The following is a 17217-nucleotide window of genomic DNA, read 5'->3' on the forward strand; positions in this document are numbered from 1 at the left end:
GTGCTTGAATAATTTGTCACGTGTTTCTTTCATAAAGGTATTAGGATACCATACAGTCAGCAATACCGTCAGCAAAATGTCCCAAACGTGAATAAATAGTTCCATTTACTGGAATACGATGAAGCAAAAGATCTCTTTTGCGTTGCCAATCTAACCATTTTCTTGTGATGCTTTGTTATAAAATAGATTGATAAATGTGCAAATCCACATTGGATTAATGCGCCAACAACTTTTGAAAAACCTGTAGTTTTTGAACGCCTGTTCTTTCTTCTCCTCTCGCAGTCCGTCATACTCTCACGGAATGGCACCCAAAAAATCAAAATCAAGATCCAAAGAAACGACAGCCATTGTACAAGGTTTACCTGCTTCGCTAGTCAAGCCAGGGACTCAGGTTCTCGCAAAGTGTTCTTATTATCCATGGTGGCCAGGGCAGGTATGTGTCAAACATGAGATCATGTGCCGATTACTACAATGTAAAGAGGCTCCTGTTTCGAAATTGTGACAAGCAACAGCGAAAGCCTCCTATGGTATTATAGGATTGATACACATCCACCATAACAGTGATTGACACATGATGCATGAATTTCTACGCCTGGAAGTCAAACTGACGACGTTTAATAGATTCTAAGTGACGATGAACTGCCTCCACATATTCTTAAGGCAAAATCCAAGAGAAAACGAGCCCCGGACACTGTCACAGTCTATTTCTATGGATCACTTGATTAGTAGGTTCCTAGTTAGAGATGACTAGACTTATATTGACTTTTGCTTCTTCACAATACAGTGACTTTTTACGTCCAGACACGCTTCGCTTATTTGACCCGGAAGAAGCAAAAGCACAATTAGCAAAAGGGAAGGTCATGAAAAACAAGTCATTGGCGGAAGGATACCGAGTAGCTCTGGAACATTATTCTCAGATACACGATACGAATGGACAACTGGAAAAATCTGCGATCAAGAACGAACAAAAGCGAGACGATGCACCTGAAGATAGAGCACGCGCGATATCTGACGACGATAGAGAAAACCCATCGAAACCGACAGACGGGTCCAGCGATCTTTTAAAAGAAAAGTCGAGTGCTCAAATACAACAGCTATCTGATGTGCACGATAAATCAACGAAGAATGAAAGGAATGAATCGAGATCGGAAGAAGCGTCTAGTGCCGATGGGTACACTCCAGGGGCTGCAGCTGACAAATTAAAGACCTCTGGAGAACAAGCATCAAATGCGGAGGAGAATACATCCAAGGATATCAAGTCACATCCAGGACCAGCTTTAGATATTAATATTCAAACCGGTACACCATCGATCGAAAAAGGGAAGTCCAAAGCTCCAGGGTCAAAGAAGATACCGCCATCTTTGCCCAAAAAATCTGGCCGCAAGGAAAAGCAGGCTGTATCTCCCACAAAAAACGGAAATAGCCGTGATGTTCAGAGAGAACCGGATACCGGAGTCCAAAGGAGCGGCCAACTTCAATCCGCTCAATTGCACAATCAAGTAAATGCTAAAGCGCAGGATGTTCGGCTCAAACTTAAAAGAGTCGCCGAAACCGATTCTAAGCCTGAAGAACGAACTCGTAAAAAGGTAACTTGCCTTGGGACCTAATTTCATTATGTGATTATTTACATATCTACTTCTCAAGACGAGGACAAGCGATGTTGCAAACAGTCATGATCAAAATGAATTACTTTCGCTTTCAGCTGCAAAAGATAGTATCGAAGCTATGGAGACGGATACGCGAGCAAAGACTTCGTATGACTCTTCAGTCACTGGTTTGAACGGGCGCAATGGACCGGGTGCCGTAACCTCACACCGAGTAACCTCATTCCGAGAGGTTTATGGTACCCGTTACAGACTGCATAAGTTGATGTATAGCAGAAATCCTGTAAGTAGAGTTTTGATATGATTATGTCAGCTAGCTGACAGTATCCATAGAGCGAAATATCGGTTGTTGATCAAGAGAAAATTGCGTTACTTTTGAATAGTCTGGAAGGTTTACAGATGACGCATGAATTACTAAAGGTACCCTGCTAGCTATGGCGTCTTTTTTTGTTCTGATCAACTCATGAAAAGCATGTAGGATACAAAAATCGCGGGTATTATCAAGATTGGACGCCAGCTCAGACTTCCGTCTGACCGTTTCAATATCAATGGTCAATGTGAGAAGCTATTGGCGCAATGGAAGCAACTCATAGCCTAAGGATTATTCTTCTTCTACTCCTTGTCACGCGTACTTATACCCTATCTTCAATACATTAGCATTGCATATAAGATATTCTCTTGGATAAATTCCTTACTCTGTACTTGTACGAATCTACGCAGTTTTTGCATAACACGATTACGATATAAAAAATGCTTAGGCAGTTTTAAGCTTCTCGCTTGCGATGACGAATAGCCTGGAAAACCCTTACAGCGCAGGGATAGCTCTTGGAAGACGATTCTATTTTGCATTGTATTTTTTATCAGATGATATTCTACGATAGTAGATTTGATGTGGCTCTTTCGCTTCTGTGCATATGGATTTTTCGATCTAGGCGATTTTGTTGAATGCAAGACATTATGTAGCTGTCCACTAAGCGGTCGGCTTGAGCCTGTTTCCTTTTGCTGTGTTGTTGCTCTTCTTCAGGGTATCCCTTCCATTATTTACTAGACGTGTTCGAAAGATTTGCTCGTTGCGTTGAAGAATTGGATCTCCAAGCGCTGTGTTAGCGTTAGCCGGGAATTGAGAGCAAGATGACAAAATTAATTTCTTGTTGACGTTTTAGTTTCTCTGTGTAATCGGGTTGCCAAACACGATTTCACCGACAATTGCATAAAAGCACGTTTCACCATCCACAGACGCGAAGTCACCTTTTCCTCCGATTCAACATAATGGTCGCTGTTGTGCTTTCTGACAAGCCTGCTCCCGGTTTCAAATATGGTTACGAACTAAGTAAAGAAGCCGATAACAGGGAGCCTGGCAACAATGAGACTCTCATTAAAATCCAAGCAGCTGCTTTGAACCATCGGTAAGCAAATTATCCGATTTCTACTATTCCAACAAACATTGTAATGCCCATGTCACCGCAACAGTGACCTGTGGATCTTGAAGGGTCAGTATCCTGCCATTCAGACAGGTGACCCTATTTGCTCTGATGGCGTCGGCATCGTTGTCAAGAATGGAAGCAGTCAGTCACCGTTCAAGGTTGGTCAGCGCGTACTTATCAACCCTGGATATGGATGGGATTCAGATGAACGAGGCCCTGAGAAGACGTTTGGTATTCTCGGTCTCAAGCCGTATCCCGGTTAGTTTCCATGGAATGCAAGAGAAAGTGGGGATTATTAATCAACGCTGTAGGAACTTTGGCGGACCGATCTGTCGTTGAGACCGACGAGCTTGTTGCATGCCCCGAACATTTGACTACAGCTGAAGCTGCTGCACTGCCTCTAGCTGGTCTCACTGCCTACCGTGCTCTCTTTTCCAAGGCAAAAGTCAAGCGTGGCGACCATGTCTTGATCACTGGCATCGGTGGTGGTGTTGCTTTGTACGCTTTACAGTTTGCTGTAGCCGCTGGAGCTCACGTATATGTCACCTCTGGAAGTCAAGATAAGATTGAGGACGCAAAGAAGCTCGGTGCCGTTGGAGGTGTAAATTACAAAGACGGTAAGGATTTTATTCACAATCGTGAGAACACAGAAGAATCTAAATACGAAAAACCTATTCATTCCAGACAACTGCATCGAAGAACTGAAGAAGTTGCTGAACGGTAACCTGCTCTCCGCTATCGTGGATGGAGCAGCTGGACCTTTGTATAACAAGTACCCTAGCGTTCTGAAACCCGGTGCTATCATTGCGAACTACGGTCAAACGGCTACTGGACAGGCTGGTGTGCAGGGTATTAACTTTACAATGAACTTTGTAATCAAAAACATCGACTTAGTCGGCTCCACTATGGGATCACGTCGTGGTAGGTTTCATGTAGTGTAGACAGGCTAGCATACGCGTCGCAGTTGGGATAACAGCTTGTATGTACTGCTATAGAGTTCCGCGAGATGGTCAAGTTTGTTGAGCAACACAAGATCAAGCCCATTGTTTCCGAAGTCTTCCGCGGACCGCTAGTTGAGAGCGCATACAAGGCTATCGATATCATGAAGTAAGCTTTATACTCTTGCAAATGATATTTCCTATTTTTGGTTCTCATTTACATAACCTTTTACAAATAGACAGCACAAACAGTTCGGAAAGCTGGTCATCGAGATTGATCCTAGCGACGAACCGCAACTCAAATGAAATATTTTCTATGGCATTTAGTGCGGATCAAATAAATTTCTGTGATAGTATTCAAACATTTGTTGAAGTTGTATAGATGTGGTTCACAGCACAAGACATGCTTTCAAATCGAGAAGCTTATATGTAGGAGATCCATTCCTGCTATACTAAAACAGTAAAAGCAAGACAGTTTCTTTGAATCCTCTCCATTATTTGTTGAAATGAATATAATGGGAGAGATCATTGAAATGTCCCCATTTGTGGATATGATGTAGCACCTAACATTCTATACAGCGCTTGCATCGTTGCCATCACTTCGACAACTTCTGTCAGGATTTGACGATTCAAGCATGTATTTTCTGACCCGGACAACACTGCAAGAATGCAAAGCAGATACGCTTATGCCTGCGACAGTTTTCACAGCTTGTGATCTGCCGCATAACAAAGGTTTTGGATTTTCCAACATCTTCGCAAACCAGAATAGCCTCCCGGTTCCTCCAGCTCTTCGCAATCTCAGTTGTAATGAACGTATACAAGATTCTAGAGAGCAGTTTCAATTCTTCCTTGTTAATTTTCAAGGCTGTACCGAAAAGAGTGACTATCACGAATGATGTAACACGCATTTAGAGAAGACTAACCATCTATTGCTTAGGATCCGTCGTGCCTATTTTAAATACAAAATGTCATCAGACCAAAACATTGGCAAACTTTGACAAAGAATTAATTACGTAGTCTGAAGTAGAATATATCGAATCTGGAAGTTGGCTGAATTGGTCAGCCAAAGTTTATTCACTATAAACCAGAGAATCAAGAGGGCTGTGAGCGAAAGACTTCTGGAAGTTTAAGGGCACCGCCCCGCATCCTCATCCTTCCATGAACAGTCTGACAACGCACGAATAAATATTCCACGAGGATATAGTCGTCGGAAGCATGTATGGCTGCTCCGACTACATTGCTCTGTTTCTCTTTATTATGCGCTACAATAAAGCGGAGAACTTGATCATCGCATTATTCGTTGGTTTGTTTTCGGTCCCGATGGACTTACTCAATTGCCTGGAGACTTGACGATAGGCAATTATGTATGATTTGCTGGGAATGCACTATGTCGCTGCAATGCGATCAACATTATATATAAAGATGCCGTTAACGATAGCTCTAGATATACTTGCATTGTCCTTTTCTGAACATGCGTACTAGTGATGTGCGACTAATTGACTATGTGTAGCTATTGAAGGTAGAGGATAAGCTTCCGAGTTGCACTAGACACCCAGAAATAAAAGGACCATGTACAAGATGCGTATAACGGAGACAGGTACGTCTCTATATTAAATCATTGGGGAGTGTCTACAATACCATTTATGCAGGATATAGAGTGATTATATGATATCAAATCTTCAGCAGCGCACACTCGTCAGGTTTGCAGATGGGAAAACACACGACCGTGTTGACAGCGAGCTTGGCGCTAGTGCCCAATCAAGCCCATAAAGTAGCCTCGATTGGGCATAAACACATGACGTTTGTGTGAGAGTTTCTAAGAAACGTACATAAAAGCGCTCACGGCTCGTATTCCAAGATACCTTTACGTCGCTTTTGTTTCTGTTTTGAACAATGCCAACTGCTAACGCTCTATTTGCTCTCGGCGCAGCAGGAGCTGTGGGTGCAACCGCCTACATGGCCAAGCGTCGAAACTCTGTGCCGGCTTCTGAACAACAGCAGCAAAACTCAGTTGACACGGTCATTTTCATGTCACCTCACGCCATGGCACGCCGCCGCTCGAATGCTTCCAAAGATTTCCATGAAACAAGAAAACAAGTACATATACTCGTGCAATTGTTTGCAGACTAGAAGTTGATGCATAATATTGAATTTATAGGCTGACTACCATTGGAGACGTAATTACGGCGCAAACTTTAGCCATAATTCACACCCTACATTCCCACTTGACCAGAAATCAAGGTGATATGAATAAAGATTTATCTTTTTCTTGGTATGTAGTCGTAAAAATATCGAACTACAAAAGACATGATCGACATGGAAGAGCTCCGTTTGCATGCTTGTATGTATGTAGTCCGCATTGCCCTGATGTTGTTTACTTTGTTTCCCAGCGCAATACAAGCAATGAACGTGATATCTAAAGATAAATGCTTGCCTTCCGCTACTCAAAAACACGTACCACATATAAAGAAAGTTACTTCTGAAAACCAAGCTATCGACAATATTTCCATGCAACTGCACTTATATTACAATCAGGTCCAATTTGTCAAGACGCATTATTACATGCAAAGCGCCAAATGCAAGTTAACTTGTGTCAAAGTCTATTTCATTTCCCTGTTTGCTTTCTAGGCAATTGCAGTTTATTTCATGAGGAAGCGATACTACCAATTACCAGAATTGGTACTCCCTCAAGCTCTTCGCGTATACAGAAAAGATGACATGCATAGCATCTGATAGAGTTGTTTGTACAATTGAAACAATGTGATGATGTATTTAATCAATAATTTGAAGGTCTTGCTTCCTATCCTTTGCGTATGTATCCTTATACTTGTCGAAAATACCCACAAGCTCGTTGATGTATTGCTCTTGCACTTCGACTAGCTGCTCGTGGGTAGGTTCAGTTTGACCAGGCTCGAGCTTTGGCACAGGAATGGGCTTTCCAACTGACAAGGAAGATTGTGTCAGCACTACATCCAGCTTTTCGTACATGTTGACCTACCAACTGTGACAATGGGGTGTCTGAAAGGGATAATACCCATGTCGTCTTATATTCGAGAAGAGATTGAGATTCTTAGCTATCGTCCTTTTCTACTAAGCACTGCACTTACAGTTGAATATTCCTCGAGCATGGAATAATGGCAACGTGAATCCCATGAGCGACTGCACTTTCTTTTGAACTTTCCATAACGTTGACCCACGTGCATTGTCCACTTGCTCGTATAAATCATTCTCCCCAAACGAAAAAACTGGCACCAAAGGTGCTTGATGTTTGATAGCTAAGCGAATGAAACCAAGTCTGCGTTTCAGGACGAGGTCAGTAACACCAGGCCGTGCATTAAGTGACTCGGCCGCGCCGCCAATGACAATGACGATAGATCGTCCTGGACCAGAAGACAAGATAGCTTCGCATGATTTTCGTGATACTGAAGCAATGCCAAGAGACAAGATAAAGTCGCGATACAATGGCAATCGGAAATTGCTGGATATTAATTGACTATGAGTGAGTTGCGAACATCAAACGTATTCACTCGAGACTTTCTGGCGGTTACCTTGCCAATGTCAACAGGGATGGGACGATACCCGGGAACTGTTCTGAGAATCCCGTGGCTTCTGTAGCAAAGTTTGCAAACGCGCCCAAAGAGATGATGCCATGAGGGTGATATCCGAATACATAATTACGGCCCGGGTCCAAATCTTGTTCCTAGAGACAGAATCTCCGTAATCAGAAAAAGCGACATATATACTCTGTACCACAAGAAGGGCACTACCTTTATCAATTTAACTGGAAAGTAATCCACAAAATAATTCCAAATCCTCCATCGTCGAGCCCAGTCAAAGCGTCGTCCACCGGTTTCTGGAGCCTTGTCAGTGTGTAGAAATATGATGTACGCAATAAGCAGTGGCCAAAGGAATGGGTGGAGAAAGCAGTATGCAAATACGGAGAGACAAATAAATAGCAGGAATACCCAAAGAGACACGGCCGCCGTTTGCAATCGTCGTTCCAGGGGCACTCCTCGAAGGGGAACCCAGCGCACTCGCGGTACATGAAGCGCCTTGTTCCCTTCAGATCTATGGTCGTTACTGTCGTTTTCTGACGAAGAATTAGATGTCATGAGATCGAGGAAGGGCTGCAGTGTCAAGAAAAGCTTGGACACTGCCCCAGTAATGACTTCTTAGGGCTTGCATTGGGCAATTACCAATTTCGGAATCCGTGCGTCCTTCTGAATTACGAAAAATCACAGAACGCAATGCATGATTGAAAAGAACGCGTATCGTGTAATAGCATGGTTTTTTTCTAGCCATATCAGTCGATCATTCTATTTATTCCACCTAACAAAGGTATGGTATGCAGTGATTACATAAAAAGAATATCTGTCTGGCATGCAAGCATTTTCCCAATGCTAATAGACTATTAATCTTCACGTGCTCGTACTCGACAGCTTCTTTTTGTTACGCATCCCGTTGATCCGGAATTTTGAATAATATTAACCATGTTGCTTTCCAAGCATGGCTACTTATATCGTTTGTTCCGCTCTGTAACTCTAGGTAGAGAATGGGCTTCGCAAGAAGTATGGTCTGCGATATTCATTTCTCATTGCATTTGTCCAAATATAATAAAGCAACATAATTTTGATCCTTTCCTAAGCGCAATTGCGGAAGGTCTACGGGCACGTATTTCGGAGTCGAGTCTCTGCATGTATTTATAACTATACACATATAAATATCATATGTTACTTGCATAATTAACCATAAATCATATTTTGAACAACGAAGAAACTTACGATCCATATAGTAACGAATATACAGAATCATTCCACCATCACCCCTGCGTATTTGTACTTTGCAGCAAAAATACAAAATGACACTCGTGAAGACACATCTGACTGTCCAAATATGTTTAGAGCTTCAACTCCGAAATACGTGCTCGTAGACTTTCCCGCTTCAATTGCCCCTAAAAAGGGTTCGATTTCGGCGGCTCAATTCCTGCTGCTGTCATCTGCATCGAGCTCAGAAGTTCAGCAGCAGTTTCGTTGAACTCCACTGGCTTCGCTGGCTCAGCTTCGGCTCTCTTCTTTCGCGTAAAGCACAATGTTCGCTTTCATCGCCGCGTTAGCGGCAACTTTGTACATTTTCTTCGTGTCAATCTCGGCGCTCTTCACAGCTTGCGCTTTCAACAAGAGCTGGACCCGACAAATAGCAGCTTCGATTGGCCGAGTTCGTGGACTCTACTTCCTGGCCGACGTCGGTGCTTCGTTCTTTACCGAGTTTCCACTTCACCTTGCCGCCCTGCAATATGCTGCCACAAAGTTTGTACAATTTTTTGGTGGTTTCAGTATGTACACCCTTTGAGCTGCGGAGATAGAGATATGCTCGAATTGCTGATCTTAACTATTTTTTATGCAGGATACACTTTGCCGTGGCTCGCTTACTTTGTAGACATGGCTATTGTTGCTGGTCTCCTCGTGCTTTTCGTCGAAAGCTTGCAGGAGAAAACTGTAGTGGAAGAAGCTGTGAAAGACCTCGTAGGTGGAGATCCGACTGAGCCGTTGGATAGCATTGTCAGGTACTGCAGTTAGATTTCAGGTGCAAAGTGTGGTGAATCTCTAAGACTTCCTCCGTTTGCATAGCCACCAATATTTCAATCGGCTATTGAAACCCTTCTGGCAATCATCCGATATTATTATCTATCCCAACAGTAAGTATCGAATACTGTATTCGCTGTTACATTTCACTCAAGAAAGCACGTTACAGTCACTTATGCCACCAGCGAGGAGATGACTGAAGCTGTGGAACTCACTAAAGACTACGACCAGCCTCGAAGAATGGTTCTAGACGTCTATACTCACGCAAAAGCTCCAAAAGACATTGGTCTTCGTCCTGTGCTGGTGAATAATCTTACGATTTGGAATCTATTCTTCCAGCAACACTCACAAGATGCATAGGTTCACATTCACGGTGGTGCTTGGAGAATGGGCAAAAAGGATGTCCTCTATCCCCACGAAGCTGATCTTATCACTCAGGATAACTGGGTAAGTTCAAGTTCACTGCACCAGTTGCAAAGAGTAAAATACAGCAGTTCACAATTTCATAGATCGTAGTCAACATTGGATATCGTCTTGCTCCAAAGAACCCATACCCTACACACTTGTACGATGTCAAGCGCGCTCTTCGCTGGATTAAACGAACCATAAGCGTGTTTGGAGGTGATCCCAATTTTGTTGTTGTCTCTGGTATGATATCTTTTTTCTCCTTTTTTTCCCAACATGTAAAGTCGCATATGATCTGACTTGCGTATCACAGGTGATTCGGCAGGTGGCCACCTGGCGGCTTTGGCTGCATTGACTGCGAATGATCCTAAATATCAACCTGGTAAAACTCTCACAGACTCCAAGTATCAAAGATGTGATTTCATAACGGAGCAACTATAGGTTTTGAAGATGTTGATACCTCTGTTCAAGGTGTTATTACCATTAATGGTGTTCTCGATCTGCTGCACGATGGACGTGCTGAGTACTTTACTCGTCAGGTCGCAATGCAAGACAAGGTGGACACCGAGTTTCTGAAAAAGCATTCACCAAGGCATCTACTTTCAAAGGTCAAAGAAGAGGGTCGACTCGTGCCCTTCTTTGTGATTAGCGGTGAAAGAGATAGTGTAGTGGACCCTTCCGTCGGCGTTCGCTTCAAGGAAGCTTACGATGAAGGTACGTCTAGCCCCTATTGATCTTCGACGTTGTAATTTGACTAGACAATTATCACTTTGCAGTGATTGGCGATAAGGCAGCAGGAACGCAATGTACATTACTGAAACTTCCGGTGAGCATATGCAGTTAATCCTGACATATTTAGAATGACTAATACGGAAGGGTTTAAAAAAGGGAGCACACCACGTCTGTCACATCATGTGGTCACCTAGATCACTCCACATTGCACGAATTGCTCAAGTTTGGTGCAGACAATTGTACAATAAGCGAAAATAGAGTAATCTGTATGCCATTTGCAATTACGTTTCGCAATAAGAAAACATCTAGCATTTAAAGCATCCAGCATACATTTCGGTGGAAAGGAGGAAAATAGAGTATGGATTGGATTGTTGGGCAATCTATAAGATATATCTATCGACCTGTTGTAAAAGAGAGGATTGAGCAAATGTGTTCAATATATTCAAGTTCACTGTCCGTACCTGATTTGCCTTCCTTGTCGCTGCCGGCTGGAGTGACCTTCTTGCCACGCAAAGTCTGTCCTGCACCGGAGAATACATGAGGAACCTTCTTTTCATCCTCTTCAGGATGTTTTGGTAAAACCACAGGATATCCGAAAAACAGCTGACCAAACGGAAGATTCAAAGGACCATCATCATTCGGGTCAAAAGTATGATCTTCGTCCATATCCATCTGTGTTTCTTCTTGAGCAGTGGATTTACCATTTTTAGAGGAACTGGAAAGGGGTGGTAACGGTCAACTTTTATGCTCGTCTCTTTTGAGATACTCTTTGAATGCTACTCACGCTTTCCGTTTGCCTCGAAGCGATTGGCCAGATCCTTCGAAAGCCTTGAATCCTGTCTTCTTCGGTTCTATCTTCTCTTCCGATAACATTTGACTTTTCTGCAAGTTGTCGTCTTAGTTTGTTGTATTATTACGTATGAGAAGTCAACAAACGTACCATTGATGGAGTCGGTGTGGCTTTCTGTCGAGATGGTTCAACATACCCCACCGGAGGAGCAAAATCAACCTGTGCCAAGCATGCAATCAGTAAGTCATAGCTTTAACCTACGGGCATTCAATATACATACCTCCAAATCTGTTTCGACAATCGATATACCGGAATGCTCCTCAAAATTGGGCTTTACGTCGAGAACTTTGATTGCATATACTTTGTCGTTGTAGTTGATCTGTATAATGTCCCCGAGAGTCAATGTAGAAAAATTGCGCAAGGCATTCTCGAGGCTATAAAGTACTTTTCAGTTATCCGGTCCAGAAAAAAGCATTCCGCAAAAAGACATACACTGCCTTTGGATCGCTGATATCGAGAAAATCTGTTGATTGAGGTTGAATCTTGACAAAGGATCCTAGAGGCAAAGTTGTGTTTTTCACTTCAATCAGATCGCCAGGCTCTAATCCGAGAGTTTCCATCATCTGTGATAAAATACTTGTTGTTACTATACAATCCAGTCAAGTATTGTTTTAACTCCATGCTTACCCATTGGGGGAAATATGCTCGACCTTCCTCAGCAACAAACTCCAATACACCGGCATGCGAGTGCTTCTGTTGAGAAGCATTGATTAGTCTGAAAAGCATGGGGTAAGATATATTCAGTTGCGCTTGCGAGATGTAAATATAAGATTAGTATCTATCCTTGTTTTCAAAGAAGAGTATTGAGTGCTTACAAAGTTTCTCCAAAGCCGACTGTGGTAAGATAACTATAGGCAAAAACATGATAAGTAAAGGCATTCTCTCGAGTCGGAAACGTTTTTGGTTACGCACTCTTTCCACCATAGTTTACGTTTTCACGATCACTTCCGCATTGCATCATTGCGATCGGATAACAGCGATAAAATTCTGAGAATCCACTGTTGGGATTCACAATGCCACCCAATGGATGACCAATGTTTCCAAAGAATCGCGTAGTGAACGGATTTTCGTCATCAAAGTCACCGTTAAACTTTGGCACAATGAATCAGTTTCCAAGGATAAAATAGTGCCGATAGCAGCATAGATCGCGGCTGTTAGCTGCTTCCTACTTTACCATTATCGATCCTTTTGTAATGAGCGACTAGGAAAGCGAACTAAGGGAATAGGTGTGTTGGACTTCCAAGTCGCATGAAAAATGCGGAGCTGAGTAGTGATTTCAGCATCCCGGTTCACAGCGACGAGAAGACTTCGTCCCCACTTCTGCTCCTTACTTTTCCTCTCTGTTTCCTGCACAGTTTTCAGTCATATCAGAACATTCATAGATGACATTAATTTGAAGTATAAAGACTTTCAAAATTTTATTAATGATCGTATAATATTTTCCAGTGCTTTTTTAACAAATCGAGCTTCTGTTTAGTTGCCCACTTACAGGCACTGGTAACTTGGTGCATCCGTCTCGTTTCATGGCTGCTAAGGTCTCTGCTGTATATGTTTTTGAGCTTGAAGCTCTTGAAAGATGCGGTCTATGCACAGGCAGCCTCGTCGTCCTCTTTGTATCTAGGCCTGTGCATACGGCGCGAGCCTTTAATTTGACGCAGTGTGTATCAGCGTGCAAAGTGCCCGTCTTCGCAGTAGGAATGGGCAAGGAGCTCCTTTTCCTTTGCGCTGCTTTTGGTTTGTTTCTAGGAGATGATAACTCCCGCTCGCTTGCGCTGTGCCGCTTCCTTACCGGCTGTATTTGCGTTCGGTAATCTTGATGGTTTCCAGAGTCAACCTTGCTGGAATTAACGTAGTTGGCCAGTGGTGGTGGTGGTGGTGGTGGTGGCAGTGACCTGCGAGGAATAAAAGATTGTGATTTACGCTTTTCCGACGTACGACTCTGATTGCTGCTGGTAATATCTGCATGCACTGTTTCGTCTTCGCTCGGTTCTGTCTCACACAACTGAACGAAATAGGTAAAGCATTCGAGCTCATCTTCAATCTTGTCTGGCGGATACACGCTAGCACCTCTGTCGGCTGCAGCCTCTTCGTTGTCGTAAAATCCGCTATCTGTCACAGTCTCCGTGCTCGTGCGCGGTGGGCTGGTAGATACCGTTTCTTCCGCCGTCGCAGGGGGCAGGTCGGGAACGTGGTCAAGCTTTTGACAAGGATCGTCGGGTGATGAGCAACTATTAGGTTCTGTCACTTGCGTCGATGCATCCGAAACGCCAATGTGATTTGACTGAGATATTGATTGTTCATTTTCTGTTGGTTCGCTGCAAGATGCAATGTGGGTGTCTTGGGCGGGATGCAGCTGTGATACAAACGCCCCCTCTGTGTCATCAGTGCCAACAGCAGCATCTTGTGCTTCATGTCTATCCGTGACCGTTTGCGACGAACTATTAGCCAGTTAGCATGTATAAGGTGCTTTAACGTATGTACTGATCAACATACTTGTTCGATAATACATAAGATTTGGAAGAGTTGAGAAAATCCGGTTGGTAGTCTGTATTCGGTCGAGAAAGTGTTGCAGCAGTTATCGTGGTCTTGTCAACGACAGCGTTTAGCAGCCGTTCACTGATCAAGCGCGTGGTGGGGAGTGCGGCGAAAGGTGCTTTCTTTCTCTCAGACTTTGTTGAGGAGCTGTCATCTGGAAAAACCTTGTCCTCGTTAACTTTTTTCTTCTTAAAGATAAACATAGTAATTGGGTGTTGAGAGAAAAAAGAAAAAAAAAGAAAAAAAGAAGAGCAACTGAGGTGCAGACTGGGTTCTTTTTCGTTAGAGGCCTTCTTTTGTTGCATCATGCTTCTTTCTGATGAAGTTCCTCACTGCAGTAAATGTATGTCTTATCCCTGCAGTTCTTTTGCCCCGGCCCCGCTGACCGGCCTAAAAAGGGTAGTACTTCTCTTTCGGATGTTCATAGAATTTCCTAGTTCCCTAGGTACGGTAGAATAGCCACAGTGTTCAGAAACGGATAGGTGCAGATGCCAATAAACACGCTATACTTTATTTTCTTGTACTGTTAGTCATTGCTTGATATTTTTTTTCACAAGACTAGGGATTGAGACAGAGTGCCATTGTGAACATACTGGATAGCCAGCGATGAACCTTCGGGCTTCCCAGCTGCCACGCACACAGTCGATCCAGGTACAAGGGACGCTTCTGGATCGATACCTAGTCGACTCAAATGATTGTTGATGAGGTTACTATCCGCACCAAAACTTCGAACAAGCTCGCTGCAGGACGAAGGTCGGAGGAGTACGAAATTCTGGCCTGCACAGGGAAGCCGGGAACTGGTGTGAGGAACAGGGGCTAGCAGTACTGGAAGGACTGGGGTGCTACCAAAGTCTTGAGCTTGGCCTGAATTTGTCTCGCGGAACAAGGCCATAGTTTGCTGCTGTACTTTTGCAGTACCGGGCTCTGATAGATACCGCCCTACGGCTTCACCGTACTGGATACCGCTCAGAGCAGGAACAGGGTTATCATAAGCGTATCGAGCATCCCACATCATTACTCCTCCAAAGCTGCTTTTTTCTTTAATGTTGTCCAATATCAGGGTCATCTTTTCGTAATCGACGTAGCCGGTGTCCATATGATTTTCCTTTCCCATCACACCAAGGAGTACTTTTGCTTTGCCTTTCGTTTCTTGTGCAGCCCACTTGTCCCATTCATCAAAGTTGAAGTGTTGCTGGTTTTTGGAGGAAGGAGAAAAGGATGCTGCCGAGCAATAATTGTTGTAGAACTGCACAAAGACCATGTCAGGATATGAGTCATACTTTGGACTACTAGGATGAAGAATGTTGTATACTGCGTTGCCATCATAAGCATCCAAATCAGGGCATTGCGGTGCTGCTGTGATATAGAATTGGCGAGGAGGATATACGGTCTTGAACAAGTGTCGAAGGGTATCAATATGTTTATCGTATCCACGCCCGTCGGTCACTGCACAGACGTACGTTAATCCATGCTAGAGGGCTTTAGAAATCAGATACTTACATTCCGGATCAAAATCGATACCGTCTAATATTACATCCCCAAAAGGTCTTGATAAAGTTCTGTCCTCGCCAGCCAAGAATTTGTTCCAAACCCACCAAGCCAACAAATCTGGATCCCAGGATTGCGTGTGATATGGCCCCGCTGCCCCTCCCATTGAAAGTAACATTTTGATTCCATGCTGCTGGCAGTACTTGATATCCTGAGCGACTTGCTCACAGTTTTCAACATCATCGCACTTGTCTGAGAGATTCAATACAGGTGAGTTCCGCTTTCCGCCTGTGTAGTCTGCTATAAAGGATAGAACAATCATTGTCACGCCTTCTTGATCGCAATAATGGGACAAAGCCTTCTCTTCTCGTCCACCCTGGCCCCAGTAATAGACAAGATCAAGAGGCTGCTTGTTTGTGCTTTGCGCAGTATCGTTGTTGTTGCCCTTTGTGCAATTGTTTTGAATATGATATTTCGTTTAAAGATGCTATTTGGGAACTCACAGGTTGTCTCTTGTCGATTCTGCCTTTTCCCTTGAAAGGTTCGACTTTTCTGCGGTTGATATTTCCAAGGGGCCATTCATCTAGGCGGCTTGCTTCAGCAGAGACAAATAAAAGGCAGAATACAGTAACATATACGAATATGAGCGCGTAGTAGGTTGACGACATTGCAAGGGTAGGAAGAAGAAGCCAAAACTGGATATTCCATCGCTGGAATGCTATACTCGAAATCTCGTGTCCCGCATAAGTCAAAAGAATGCAATGTCTGGCTACTGTATCATTTCAGATGGAAATGTAATTTTTTCTGGCCTGTTGGCTATAGAAAGTTTTCCCTTTGTTTCTTTATTTGCTTATCTACTTTACAATAATTTTATGCTTTAGCGGGTGCTGCACTTGCCTTTGCCATCTTCTCAAAGTTTCGTTCAGCCATCGTCTGAGTAAATTCCTCAGCGCTGTTTGACGTCGGATAGGGCATATCAGGTACGGGTTTGCCGAGGAAAGCACACAGCGACTCCCATCCCGCGCCGAGTTCCAGAACCAAAAGACGATCTGCTGGGACCTTGTTTTTGACATACTCGACATGTTCGTTGAATATCTTACAAATGGCATCCTTGTCACGCATATTCTTGGGTCCTCCGAAAGTTCCATCCATAGCAATCTTGCGGGCCATATTTGCGCACCGTATATAGTGAGGCGGATAACCTTCAATGGTATATTCCTCCTGCATAATCCTGGAGAAGATTGTCTTTGTAGCAGACCCGTACCAGGATTCAGCATCTCGCACCGTAAGAATGATTTTAGCGTCGGGATACTTTTCGCTCAAGGTTTCCCAGAATGCAACAGTGGGCCAGTCCATAGCTGTGTCGTATCCTTCATATATCTTGTCCCAATCGACCGACTTGGGATCATCAAATGCTCTTTCAAACATGCTAGGATCGCAGTCAGGATCCCCGATCAAGGATAGCATATGGTGGGCATTGTAACTACAACCAGCTCGGTAAGTTCCTGCATACACGCCACAAACAAATCCTTCAAGTGCAGTCTAATACCTTACCCGAGTATGTTGAGCGGTGTACGCAAAGATACGGTACCAGTTCTTCCATAGCCAGCTCCGATTAGTTTTAAAGGCATTTTGCCGAGAAACAATGCAGAAAAGAGC

General features: G+C 43.6%; 8 protein-coding genes across 8 annotated transcripts; 4 read left to right on the plus strand and 4 right to left on the minus strand.

The window, feature by feature from the left end:
* Positions 1 to 301: 301 nt before the first annotated feature.
* Positions 302 to 2202, plus strand: VTP01DRAFT_329 (uncharacterized protein; the record flags this gene model as incomplete). Its single annotated transcript, XM_069381844.1, has 6 exons — positions 302 to 433; positions 622 to 725; positions 785 to 1586; positions 1645 to 1887; positions 1938 to 2024; positions 2083 to 2202. The coding sequence occupies 6 exons, from the start codon at positions 302 to 304 to the stop codon at positions 2200 to 2202; spliced, it is 1488 nt and encodes a 495-aa protein (XP_069244749.1).
* A 671-nt stretch (positions 2203 to 2873) lies between these two features.
* On the plus strand, positions 2874 to 4272 carry VTP01DRAFT_330 (uncharacterized protein; the record flags this gene model as incomplete). The annotated part of the gene is made up of 6 exons (XM_069381856.1): positions 2874 to 3010; positions 3075 to 3286; positions 3340 to 3645; positions 3713 to 3949; positions 4024 to 4135; positions 4206 to 4272. The coding sequence occupies 6 exons, from the start codon at positions 2874 to 2876 to the stop codon at positions 4270 to 4272; spliced, it is 1071 nt and encodes a 356-aa protein (XP_069244750.1).
* A 1587-nt stretch (positions 4273 to 5859) lies between these two features.
* VTP01DRAFT_331 (uncharacterized protein) lies at positions 5860 to 6211 on the plus strand (the record flags this gene model as incomplete). Its single annotated transcript, XM_069381867.1, has 2 exons — positions 5860 to 6063; positions 6125 to 6211. 2 exons carry the CDS (start codon positions 5860 to 5862, stop codon positions 6209 to 6211), a joined length of 291 nt encoding a protein of 96 aa, XP_069244751.1.
* Positions 6212 to 6738: 527 nt separating this feature from the next.
* Positions 6739 to 8078, minus strand: VTP01DRAFT_332 (uncharacterized protein; the record flags this gene model as incomplete). The annotated part of the gene is made up of 5 exons (XM_069381878.1): positions 6739 to 6908; positions 6965 to 7009; positions 7074 to 7444; positions 7515 to 7666; positions 7734 to 8078. 5 exons carry the CDS (start codon positions 8076 to 8078, stop codon positions 6739 to 6741), a joined length of 1083 nt encoding a protein of 360 aa, XP_069244752.1.
* Positions 8079 to 9054: 976 nt separating this feature from the next.
* VTP01DRAFT_333 (uncharacterized protein) lies at positions 9055 to 10943 on the plus strand (the record flags this gene model as incomplete). The annotated part of the gene is made up of 10 exons (XM_069381889.1): positions 9055 to 9298; positions 9370 to 9529; positions 9594 to 9661; positions 9718 to 9851; positions 9909 to 9995; positions 10058 to 10196; positions 10267 to 10335; positions 10395 to 10667; positions 10730 to 10779; positions 10842 to 10943. 10 exons carry the CDS (start codon positions 9055 to 9057, stop codon positions 10941 to 10943), a joined length of 1326 nt encoding a protein of 441 aa, XP_069244753.1.
* Positions 10944 to 11078: 135 nt separating this feature from the next.
* On the minus strand, positions 11079 to 12712 carry VTP01DRAFT_334 (uncharacterized protein; the record flags this gene model as incomplete). The annotated part of the gene is made up of 10 exons (XM_069381900.1): positions 11079 to 11086; positions 11147 to 11400; positions 11470 to 11567; positions 11626 to 11694; positions 11756 to 11909; positions 11968 to 12098; positions 12163 to 12284; positions 12351 to 12383; positions 12448 to 12625; positions 12710 to 12712. 10 exons carry the CDS (start codon positions 12710 to 12712, stop codon positions 11079 to 11081), a joined length of 1050 nt encoding a protein of 349 aa, XP_069244754.1.
* A 1908-nt stretch (positions 12713 to 14620) lies between these two features.
* On the minus strand, positions 14621 to 16226 carry VTP01DRAFT_335 (uncharacterized protein; the record flags this gene model as incomplete). The annotated part of the gene is made up of 3 exons (XM_069381911.1): positions 14621 to 15516; positions 15571 to 16003; positions 16062 to 16226. 3 exons carry the CDS (start codon positions 16224 to 16226, stop codon positions 14621 to 14623), a joined length of 1494 nt encoding a protein of 497 aa, XP_069244755.1.
* Positions 16227 to 16428: 202 nt separating this feature from the next.
* Positions 16429 to 17189, minus strand: VTP01DRAFT_336 (uncharacterized protein; the record flags this gene model as incomplete). The annotated part of the gene is made up of 2 exons (XM_069381922.1): positions 16429 to 17041; positions 17113 to 17189. The coding sequence occupies 2 exons, from the start codon at positions 17187 to 17189 to the stop codon at positions 16429 to 16431; spliced, it is 690 nt and encodes a 229-aa protein (XP_069244756.1).
* Between the last annotated feature and the right edge of the window lie 28 nt (positions 17190 to 17217).

Source organism: Rhizomucor pusillus, assembly GCF_041956525.1.
Source record: "Rhizomucor pusillus strain CBS 183.67 unplaced genomic scaffold VTP01scaffold_1, whole genome shotgun sequence".
NCBI classification, from domain to species: Eukaryota; Fungi; Mucoromycota; class Mucoromycetes; order Mucorales; family Lichtheimiaceae; genus Rhizomucor; species Rhizomucor pusillus.